The 12465-nt window shown below is 38.6% G+C and overlaps 1 protein-coding gene across 1 annotated transcript; it reads right to left on the bottom strand.

The window, feature by feature from the left end:
* Positions 1-5100: 5100 nt before the first annotated feature.
* On the bottom strand, positions 5101-11644 carry LOC139124452 (zinc finger protein 37-like). Its single transcript, XM_070690589.1, has 3 exons — positions 11549-11644; positions 8397-8746; positions 5101-7442 (listed from the first exon to the last, which is right to left on the bottom strand). The coding sequence occupies exons 2-3, from the start codon at positions 8736-8738 to the stop codon at positions 5592-5594; spliced, it is 2193 nt and encodes a 730-aa protein (XP_070546690.1). The 5' UTR covers positions 8739-8746; positions 11549-11644; the 3' UTR covers positions 5101-5591.
* Between the last annotated feature and the right edge of the window lie 821 nt (positions 11645-12465).

Here is a 12465-nt window from a genome sequence, read left to right as displayed (position 1 = left end):
ACTATGTTGAAATAAATTTATCTTTTTCCAAAAAAAAAGAAGCATCTAGTACTCTTCTGTAAGCGCATAGTAAGATCACATACGGTGAAAAAAGTTATGTTTTGTGACTTGAGGAACTACGGACTGACACTTCATGATATCAAAACAAAATCACTGTGCTTGAAATTCATTGGTGACAAGTTGAATGAAGTAAATGGTCGAACGGCCAAAACTGGACACAAAAGAGTGATCATATTGGCAACTATGAACTTGCCATCACAATTTGGAATATAAGAAATTCGGTTGCTGCTCTTGATGGGCTTTTTGTGGCAGAATGCATCTCGGAGACATATTCCAATTTGGAGAGTGATATTTGGCTTCTCAAACTTATACTAAACGTTGTTGGACTACCACTTGTGGAGTTCATTTTCAAGATCTTTGACTACGTAAACATTTCGCCCTCTAAGTTTTTTGAAAATCAAAAATTTTATTTTCCCGATTCAGTTAAGAGAATTGCAAGAGCCAGTAAATGGTGGACAATTTGCATCTCTAGTATTAAATTTTGCATGGTTACCCATGATTCTAATCTTGATTTCAAAATGGAATGTGCTTTTAAGTGTCCTCATGGAAAGTTGCAGCAAATGTTATTTTTGCATATTTCATTGTGAAACTGTGACATCACAAGGGAGGGAACTAGCCAAATCATTTGCTTATGAAAGCAATATCTCCTTCAAAACAATAAGCATGGCAATAGATACTACACAAGTAATACAATAGTGTCAGTTAGCAGCTAGAGTTCTCCATGAGGGGATTTTTAGGGGTGGGCCATCCCTCTGTTTTTGGAGCAGTCTATTCATATGTTAATGACCATACAAAATTATACATTTCACAAGAAAAGAGTATGCCATTAATGTATTGTTATGTAATTTCTCAATATTCTGATTCTCCAAGCTGTGGAGAACACTATTTTGTACTGTCTCCACAGTATATCCAACATACTCTTAGTGCAAGGTGATAGGTGGACCAGATGGAAAGCCATTAGTATTCTTATGAGCATTGTTTTAGCATTGAAATCTTATGTTAACTCATGGTTCCTATCCTGGGGACCATGGTTAACCCTTTGTGCCAAAAAGTCAGTTTTTGTCACAGTTATGAAATGTGCACCAGTCAAGAGTTTTGCTAGAATTTTTATTAAAGACTGTAGGTAATGGAATTTGATGTCCACTTGGTCCAAAATTATCAAAAATTTACAAAAAATTTAGAAAAATTTGTAAAATATTGCACTAAAATTTTGGCGGGAAAAAATAACAAACTTAGAGGGTTAAAGGTATACAGTTACCTGTAATCTAAATATGCCCATATATGGTCAAAGGGGCGTTCCTTGGTATTCAAATACCCATGTGAGGGCGCTCTTTTTAAAAAGTGGCCACCCGCTTAAAATCTGTGACTGGTTAGATTTTCTCTTTCCAAGGTAACTGTGGCAAAATTGGAACAGGGGACAGTATACCTTTGATGACTACTTTTCAATGTGGAATATCTGGTTTAATACCTTGCATTGTTTATTTTAGTATACACTACGAACGTATTTTCATAAATGTTCCATGATAGAGCACTTGAACAGCATCTGTGCCCCATTGGTGTATCAAATGGTTTATGCTTACAGAACCTTCAATGAAACAGAAATCAAAATTATAAAATCCTAAATCGTGTCAAACAGCCATCACCATTACTCTGATTTACATTTTATAAACAATCTTGTTAAGATCACAGTTAAGGTAGTGTACACCGGAAAGTAGAAGACTTAAACTTTTGCTCAAACTTTCCTGAATGAAACTTTCAACCATTCTCTTACCAAATCAACAATAAAATCAGAAATCACCCGGCACAGTTTGGAACTAGAGGAAGCAAATTACCTGACATTTTGCGATATTTGAAATTCAAAATGGCCGCCATCCTTGTGTGAACTCTATGGGGTAAAAATACAATATTAGGGACCGTTCAGTTTTTACGGCCGGGGGGGGGGGGGGGGGGGGGGGGGGGCAAAATCCAGGGGGGGGGGGTCATCGTAATTTTGGAATCCGCAAAGGGGGTCATCGCTTTTTCACTGGTAGGAAAGGGGGGGTCACCACATTTTCAAAAACATAATACCAACAATAAAGTTCACTTTATGCCATGGCCATGATCGACCCTCTTTACCGGCGGGCCGCCTTCGGGGGCCCACTACAATAAATATACATTATGTATTACTGATGACCCTCTTAACGGGCAGACGCCTTTGGCGGCCCACTCCAATTAGGTTAACTTCATGCAATGGCCATGATTGACCCTCTTTACCGGCGGGCCGCCTTGCGGCGGCCCACTACAATAAATATACATTATGTATTACCCATGACCCTCTTAACGGGCAGACGCCTTTGGCGGCCCACTCCAATTAGGTTTACTTCATGCAATGGCCATGATTGACCCTCTTTACCGGCGGGCTGCCTGCGGCGGCCCACTACAATAAATTGACTTTATGTAATACCCCACGGCAATCTTACTGTAAAATTCCCAATTGAAGCCGCGGCTTGTATTAGAAACATTTTTGAGGGACCCCTTGGATCACGCACTGAATAATGGTAATGGCCGCGCGCCTTCAGCGGCCCTGTCCAGTAAAGTCTACTTTATGCAATAGCCATGATCGACCCTCTTTACCGGCGGGCACCTTTGGTGGCCCACTAGAATAAAGTTGACTTTACGTAATGGCCCATGACCCTCTTAACCGGAGGGCTGCCTTTGGCGAACCACTCCAATAAAGTTTACTTTATACAATGTCCATGGACATGAGTTGTCTATGGAAATGAAGTTAAAAATTGCCTTACAGTCGTCCTAATTAACAGACGTTTCAATGGATGTGGCTGAGAAGTTTGTGCACTGGCATCTCTGCTACACGAATAAAGTGCGCCGCGTACCAGAGTTCAAATCCAAACCATGCGGGTAAATTTGACATATGGGTTTTGGTTATTTTTCGGGGGGGGGGGGGGGGGGTCATCAATTTTTTTCTTCTGACAAAGGGGGGGGTCATCTTTTTTTCAAAAAAAATGCAGGGGGGGTCTATATTTTTTTGAACACCGCAACAGGATTTTGCCCCCCCCCCCCCCCCCCCCCCCCCCGGCCGTTAAAAACTGAACGGTCCTTAGATTTTTAAAAAGGCTAAGACAGTGAAAGTTTTTCTTTATCTAAGAGCTTAAAATGAACCTCAAAAGTGGTAGATCAGAAAAGAATTGTAGAAAGTTGAGCGTCGGAATATCTGTTTTTGAGGCACTACCTCTGACCAGTATATACGCTTTGTTAGTCTGTGTCACATAGCTGATTGGTTCAAAAATATAGGCTGCAAGACTGTTGGTATTGGAACTTGCAATAAATATATTTCATAAAAGGTAGAATCTGAAATAGATCTTGTCTTAATCCGGTCCAGCAGTGATTAAAAATAATTTTATCATGTTGCAAATATTGCACACAATGTAGGGGCCTGGTGTACAATGTGTAAGCTATGCCATGTCTAATAAGTACACACTTCAAAAGGATTTACCAGAAGGACGTTGGTATTGAAATTTATAAAACATACCGCAATTATATGGTGTCGCTCAAATTTGATCAGAATCGGTATATACCAGTATGGGTACCAAAGATCAACAATACATATTGTTTCTGTCTGTTCAGTGAAGGAAAATTCTACGCTGATGTTATGACAATGATTTCTGCACAGTTCAACCAGAAAAACAACAAGAAATATTTAAACTAGCAAAAAAAGAATGACAAAAGTAAATAAGGTCTGAAACTTTAGGTACTGGAGTTCAACTTAGCAACAGGAACGCAGAAACAGTTAGTCCCTCTTAGTTGGACCATAGACAGTCTTCCCCCTCTACTGTCTATGGTTTGATCTGGTTTGTTAATATGTAACAGTTCATAAACAATGACAGGAAATGACTCAAGCCTGTTTCAGTCACTGGCATGCCATCACTCCTGCACATTTGCAGTATTTCCCTTTTCCTTACCTCATTTGCACATTTTGACACTGACATGTTCATTTGAACAAACTCACATCTCAACCCTTGCATCTACCTTTACACCAAATACTGAGATAGTAGCTTGGCGGTATGGGAGCCTTTGTATGTGACAGACATACATCCGCACATACATACCCACAAATATACAGACATACAGACGCCACAGACTCATCATATAAGCTCTTTTTGGTATTTATATACAAAAACCAAATATGAGCTAAAAAAAATTAATGAATTTATTTGCTGAAATGGATATCGGATTTGATTAAGAACCATCATGAAGTGAAAAAATTTCAGGTGGTTTACGTGATACTATCCCATACATATAAGGTGTACTAAATATTGTGTTTTTTTGTTTTTCTCCTATATTTCTCAAAATAAAGGTGTATGTTTTGTTAGAAAATCCCAGATATGGAGAGTTTGAAACTTCCGCTGAACAAGCACAGGCACCAAGCCAATATTGGCCTCACCACACAGGCACCCAGCCAATATTGGCCTCACCACACAGGCACCTGCCAATATTGGCCTCGCCACACAGGCACCAAGCCAATATTGGCCTCACCCACACAGGCACCAGCCAATATTGGCCTCACCACGCAGGCACCCAGCCAATATTGGCCTCACCACACAGGCACCCAGCCAATATTGGCCTCACTACACAGGCACCCACCCAATATTGGCCTCACCACACAGGCACCCAGCCAATATTGGCCTCACCACACAGGCAACCAGCCAGTATTGGCCTCACCAGACAGGCACCCAGCCAATATTGGCCTCCTGGTGAACACATTGGATTGTATCAAAAACGAAATTTGGTAAGAGTATGGAATTCACCGTACATTGTCTTTGTAATAAATTAAAATCAAAATTGTCCAGGCATGTCTTAGTGCATGTATGTTCATTGGAATGATTCTTCTGTGTGCTCAAAACCACTGATGAATAAATTAAAGGGAAACCTTCATCGGAACTGCGCCTGAGTGAGTTTCTTGTTTACAAACAATGTATTTCATGCACGATATCTAGATGCACCTCATCATCATAGCTGCAACATTTAAATTATACGATCACACCGTAGATTATAACACACATGTTTTAACTTTCATCAATCACCAGCATACCTCGGATACAGTGTTTACATTGGTTGTATGGGTCCCATACAACCTTTGAGCAGAGTTCCGATGACAGTATGCTTTAGGAACTGGTAATCATGATGAACTTACAAAACCAAAACATGCACAGTGTTGTTTACAACAATTTACATTGTATTCTTTTAATGTATAATGGTAATGTGAACATTCAAGCTTTGAGAAATTGCAAACGCACAACATTTTTATGCATTTAAAGATGCCCATGGCTCTGGTGATAAATTTGCATGTATTTTCTCCATTTGTTTTTCCAGCTCTCTTTTACGGTGAAAACCGCTGAACTTTTTGGTACATAATGCATAATAGAATGTACCAGTATACGGTATGTTGGCGTATTATCGAAAATGACAAATGCACAATTTATTTGCATTTACACATATGCAAAATTCTGTTATTGAATTTGGTTTGTTGCTGAATTTTAATGTATTTTCTGCATATGTTTTGCCAGCTCTCTTTGGCGGTTAAAACCTTTTCCGCATATTTTACACACCACAGGACGTACTCCTGTGTGCTGCCTTCTGTGTACATACAGATTTGGTTTGTTGCTGAAATTCTTTCCACAGTAATCGCACAGGAAGGTATTCACTTTTGTGTGGACCACTTCATGTTCCTTGAGGTGTTCTTTGCGACCAAAACCTTTTCCACAGACCTCGCATAAATAGGGTTTCTTTCCTGAGTGAATGTTCAGGTGTCGCTTGAGTAACGTATTTGTTTTGAAACCCTTTCCGCACACCTCACACTGAAAATTCCTCTCATCCGTGTGCACTATTTGATGTCTTGTGTGGATATATTTGGCATTGCTTTTATAGCCACAAATGTCACATTGGTACACGTTTTTCGAAATGTTCGGATGCTCGCTGTTTTTGTGTCTTTTTAATCTGTACCTTGTTTTGAAAACTCTGTCACATTTGTCACAATTGAAGTCCCCGACAATATGCATCTCTCTAGAATGTTTGTTCAAATTGGCATATGACTTTGAGCACGCGCCGCATACTTCACAGATATATGCCTTCAATCCTGGATGCTCAGTGTTTACATGTTCTTGTAACTCTGTATCTTTTTCAAACTTCATTCCACAAAATCGACATTGAATACAACGTTTCACAGAATCCCGTTGATGTTTTCTCATATGCCTAGTGTATTCTTGTTTCTCACTAAAACAAGCACTGCAGTCCTCACACAGGTAAAATTTCTTTCCGGCTCTCTCTTTACTTTTCACTTGTCTTTCAGGTTTCAATTTCTGGTTTTCTTCTTTTTTCTTATGCCATTCCATGTGCAGACTGAGTCTTTTCTCAACTCTGAATACCTTCCCACAATCCTCACATTGCAGCTTCCTTTCCCGTGATGTTGCAATTTTTTTGGCAAATCGCTTCTTTTTTGATCGTGTTTGTGGAAGGAAATCTTCATCACTGTCACTCTCTTCCTCCGGATGGTAAGATTCGTCCCCATCAGTGTCGCTGGTGCCCTCAGTGTCAGTAGATGGCATTTCTGTTGTTTCCGATGTCGAAGCCAATATGTCAGGGGAGACAGCATTGGGTTTAGACTGGCACTCTGAATGGTTCCGTGCAATTTCATTTCTGTCCTTTGCATTCGTCTCTTTCTCAGTACTTTTCAAGTCAGATGCTATGCTGGGATCATTTGCAAAGTCTTCAGAAATGTCATAATTCCCTGATTTATTTATTGACTTTTCTATATTACCGTCCTCACGACTGATATCCCCAAGTGCGTCTTCATTTGTCCGTTCAATTCTCTTCTTTTCATTACCTGCTTTCAAATCAGTTTGAAATCCTTCAACTTCAAACTGATTATTCATATCAACTGTGTTAATCAACACTTCCTGATTTCTCTCAGATGAAAGGTCACATGACTTCTCCTTCACAGCTGATTGGTTCAATGTGCTGATAGGTTCCCTTTCTTCTGATGCACTCATTTCTCCTTCAGTTTTTGACAGCTCGCCATCCTCCAATGACTGATCTGTCCACGATTTCAAATCTCTGGTCACTGCAATTGAAAGGTCACATGACTCCTGTCTCGCAGCTGATTGGCTCACAGAACCTGTTGTTTCCATTTTTTCTGTGGCCACACTGTCTTGTTCACTGGAATTTCCTTGTGAGATAACACTTTTGGTTTGTTCGGTTTCTTTCCATGGTTTCAAATTTTCTTTCATTCCTTCTGTCTCCAACAATTCAACTGCATCATACATAGCAATGAATGGAATTTCCTTGGAATTTCTGACTGGAATTCCATCCACAACTGCATCTGAAACATTCTGTGGATTTAAGGTAAAGCAATAAAAAGGCAAGTATCACAAATTTGTAACTAAACATTAACTTTGTTTAACCCTTTGAGTGCTGTAATTTTCTCCCGCCAAAATTTTAGCACAAAATTTTATCAATTTTTATGAATTTTCTGTAATTTTTTGATAATTTTGGACCAAATAGACATCACATTTCATTTGCCACAGATTTTTCTCAAAATTTTGGCAAAAATTTTAGAAAACTTGACTGGGGTTTATTTATTAAAGGGGACTCAAAGGGTTAACTTTATAAAACACTTACTAATATCTCAGCTCATGATATCAACTTAAACTTGAGCAAGAAGTTCTTCACCTAACAAATTTTCGTCGTACCTTGGAGCTATCTGATGGTCACTAGACGGTTGCGAATTATAACATTGCAAATATTGCAGGAGATACAATGTTCTACAGGTTCTATGGTTTATGCAATGTTATCTCTGTGCTTGCAATAATTAACCTTTAGAGTGCTGTAATTTTTACCACCAAAATTTTAGTGCAACATTTTACCCATTTTCATGAATTTTTTGTGAATTTTTTAATAATTTTGGACCAAAGGGACATCACATTTCATTGGTTACAGTTTTTTATCAAAATTTTGGTAAGTATCTGAAAAAAATGACTTCATATATTTTATAAAGGCGACAAAATATGACTTTGGCTCTCAAAGGGTTAAATTAAAAGTTGCAGTAGAGGCTAAGTCACCTGGTACACCTTCACCTCAAAACAAGCTATTTACTTTCTGAAAGATATTCAGCAATAAAGAAAATTAACAGGAATTGAAAATTGGTACCAAAAGTGGCATTTTCATCACCTCCTAACATTTGCAAGATTTGAATGGTGAATTAGATGACATTCAGGATTGTTTCTGCAGAAGGTGGAAGTAAAAATGTTTGAACTTTTCCGAAAAAACGTAATTTGAAAACAAACCTGAATCCACTGCAGATGATAGGCTTGAAGTTTAAATGGTGTTCCCAGTCTTTTCACATCAGGAGTGTACTTATTTTTCAACAGGATGGCTAAACACATCTCAGGTTGGCCTGGAGTCTTTTGAAAGTGAAGTATGACAATGTATGCACGGACACAAAATCCTCCCCAGATTTCTACATCAGATTCTCTTAGAACAGATTGGACCAGGATGGGATATGTGTCTGTATTCTCCTCATGGATGTTGTTTGCCAGTACTTGAAAACCAAATTGTTGGAATAACAGGTTGTTCATCACAGCATATGAATTTGATTGATTAAATCCTTGACTTGATAACACCTCCATATTAGTGACTGTCAGCAAGAAGATAAATACAAAAATACATTTAGATCAGGCAAAGAAAGTATTGTTCCAAATTACTTTACCTGTTGTCTTCTGGTCAACAACATGTAGACAAATTCTTGAATCTAAGACAATATTGTTTACTTTTTGAACATCAGCCTCAAAACTCACTAGTGTGACCAACAGCTGAATATTTCAGATACACTGTTGTGTGTAGCTACTTCAGTTGTTGCTTCTTTGATGGTTTCCAAGACGCGTGTGATTTCCCTTCTTTTTCAGCCTTTACCTTATTTGATTTGAAAACAAATCTGTTTCTTAGATCAGACTAGACAGGGAAACTTCAACTGTATTTACATTCAAACTTTGCTTGACTACATGAATACACTCAACCACAGTCCCATTATCCACCGGTCTAGAAACGCCTTTTGTAAAAGGTGTCAATCACCTAGACCTCACAGCTAAACTGCAACACGAGTCGCGATCACGTGATACTAGTGCTTCCTCGGTGACAGTAGCGCTACAATGCCAAAGGCCCTAATAGACTGGAAAGTGAAGGCGACAAAAGCGTAGCGCACTCAAAGTACCAAATATATTCGTTCTACTGTGTATCATTGCACTTATCAATCAAAAGAACACGTCAGAATCGTCTACACTAACCTTATCATTTGGGGCCTGGGACACAGCGATCGCACTCGACAAAGATCATCGACAAAACTAAACATTTATAATAATACGCATGCGTCCGCTTTGCTTCGCATATTGTAGTAATGGGTGCGCCACACTGATGTCGTGCTTATTCTCCAGTCTACAGTGCCTTTATCATTGTAGTTCTACTGGTGAGCCAGGTCGCAAAAACCAAAAATACCATCAAGGACACTATGTGCTCACATTCGGTTTGAATTGGTCCATTTAAGAAATATTTAAACCAGAAAAACAAGAATGACAAAAGCAAATAAGGTCTCCAACTTCGGTACTGGAGGTCATCTTTAGGAACATGCATATCAACTTCTGTAGCAATGGGACAAGCAGATCCTAAATACATAAGCAAATGTCAACAACAAAAAATAGCCAGAAAAGGCTTCATAAAAAGAAAAGGTGGGAGTGGGGGAAAAAATGTACAATGGATCTGGTAAAAAAGTAATGCTACGTCATTAATCTTCTAGACCCTAACCCCTCCTGAATATCAAATGTTCCACCCCTTGGTATTATATAAGGCCAGATAGTAGTAAATGTATTTACAACCTTGGGGATTTTTTAATTAATGCTATGAGTGCTATCATTTGAATGTAAACAGCACTTGAGTTAGTTACAGATGGTGAAATGCCTTCCACTGTGGGGGCGAGTACGACATCTGGAATTATCCTGGATACAAATTTCTCAACAATTCTTGTGTGTCTTACATGGAAATGTTGCAAAAATTGGTCCGCAATGAAAAAATACACCTCAGCTTTGTTTTCTGGATCAAATTTTCATACAAATTGATACCAAATATGACAAAATTTTGTTCACAGCCTTCAAAACTGTCTCACAACATATCCTGGGTTGGTGTAGGTCATTTAAGGTCACCAACTGAGAAAATTACCTTAAATATACAAATTTGGGGGTTTCCAGAACTTTAAGCAGAAAATTTATATAATAAACATCCTCTGGACTTTTATACAAATTACAAAGCTATCAGACAAGTAATTTTGAAAACAAGTTTTCTTGACCAAAAATGACAAAAATTGCACAAAAATAGTAATTTTCCCAATTTTGTCATAATTTCAACAAATTAGAAGAGTAACACCCTTGCAAACATCCAACCCAAATTTGAGAGCGATTGGGCTGGCCGTTTCAGAGAAGAATTTTTACTTAAAATGAGAAAAATCACAAAAAAAATTCAGCAAAAATACAAATCAAGATATCTTCACAATATACATATAACTGTATAAGGTCCACCTAAGGTACTTGCCCACTAATTTTCAAAACAATCAAAACAGTGGTTCTTGATTTATTAATTTTTGACGATTTTAACATTTTGTAAGCTCATTTGCATAATTTTGGCAATGCAGACTTCATTTGAACAAAATCCCATCTATAGCCAAGGATGCATCCACACACCAAATAAAGCTGAAACGTGCAGCGGTTCGCTTGTTTTTGATGTTGACGGACATACTTCATACATACATACATACAGACGCCACCGACTTCAGCTTATACGATAACCTCACATTGGTATACCATATGTGAGCTAAAAATCATGACCGCCTCACCGTACAGCTACAAGTTTGCAGTATAAGTAGTACAACGGCTGCGTAACTTCGTAAGAATCAATGTACCTGCCTTCATTGGCACAGCCCACAGGCTCTTGAGTCAATGCAGGCGAACCGCTAGCCGCCACTGATACAATAAAAATCAAAAAAGGTGAGCAACAGCGGAAGCCATGCACGGAGACCGAGTAAATTTCAACAGACGGTTACGCCTTCTTTTATCTTAAACACAACTTGCTTATTGGGGTCGATCGATGCTATATGCTCCAGTTCAACAACTTCATGAATACTCACACCATATCCAAAATCTCTCTGTTAAGTCCATGAAAAAGCTGTGTTTTCGGAGCAGTGTCAGCTAGGAAACGCTAAAATCATACATGACCCACGTTGATTTTTATTGTATCAGTGACGGCTAGCGGTTCGCCTGCATTGAGTCAAGAGCCTGTGGCACAGCCAGCTTGACAGCAAGGCCTGCTGGTGACAAGCATGTAAGATATAACGAGCGACAATATTCCTCTTTCTCACAAACAAAATGAAGTTTCAGGGCGTACAAGTAGTACTTACCGTTACTGTATGCTGTGACAGAAACGGGAAAAATATCAAAAATTCCCCTCAAAGGGGAGAAAGAGAGGGACACGACTTTTATAGCAACTGCCTCGCATCACATCTGATTCATTACATCGGATTCGGTATAAGATTCGATTTCGGATTTAATTTCCGGTTCTGGTGAGGGACCGTCGTAAATGCTAATAAACGATTTTGTTTTCGGTTAATTCAACCAGTGCCCCTGAAGAAACTTAGTAAATGCAAGGTTTTTATGTCGTCCACCCAGTGTGCTAAAGCTTTGTATCGTACTCCTTAGATAAATCATTGAAGTAACCACTGAGCTTTGCTTTTTGGTTGTATAAAGAACGAATTCAGTAAATGTTTGTTGAAACACGGTCACTCCTGAGTGACAGTGGTTGAAAAATGTTATAAGTCAGTGACTAGTCCTGTAAAGAATATTGCCTGTTTTCTCTAAAAGATCCTAAAGAGAATAAGGGGTGAACCATTTGATATTCGGGGGGGGGGGTCCTTGAAGATTTAAAAAAATTCCCAGCAAATGTCAATAAAAAAAAAGCTGATTTCTGCCATTGGCACTTGGTGCTTTTTCACATGATTCAAAATACATTAAGTTGATGAACCCCTAAACTGCAACTTCTGCCACTATTTTTGTCTGTTTTTGTAAAATATTGTGTGAGTCATGAACAGTGAAAATGGTTTTTTCCAGAATAAGCGACACACAAAGCAAGCACATATGAAAAAATTAGCCATGAACTTCCCCTCTAATAAATTTGGAAACCATTGACACAAATAATGAAGTTGGAATTGGTTAAAGCATATCCAGAAAATTGCTGAGAAAGTATTGAAAATGTGTCTTAGCAAATTGAAATACTTGAAATTGAAATTTAAAATAAGGTTAACCAAATTTGCGTAGAAGT

Source organism: Ptychodera flava (genome assembly GCF_041260155.1).
Source record: "Ptychodera flava strain L36383 chromosome 23 unlocalized genomic scaffold, AS_Pfla_20210202 Scaffold_24__1_contigs__length_23054250_pilon, whole genome shotgun sequence".
Classification (NCBI taxonomy): domain Eukaryota; kingdom Metazoa; phylum Hemichordata; class Enteropneusta; family Ptychoderidae; genus Ptychodera; species Ptychodera flava.
This window is presented reverse-complemented; position numbering and strand designations above follow the sequence as displayed.

What these genes read in the sequence shown, in the direction of transcription:
- LOC139124452 (XM_070690589.1), bottom strand. Translation starts at nt 8,738, where the DNA reads ATGGAGGTGTTATCAAGTCAAGGATTTAATCAATCAAATTCATATGCT. An exon ending in ATCATCTGCAGTGGATTCAG is followed by an intron (nt 7,443 to 8,396) that starts GTTTGTTTTCAA and finishes TTAAATCCACAG; the next exon opens with AATGTTTCAGATGCAGTTGT.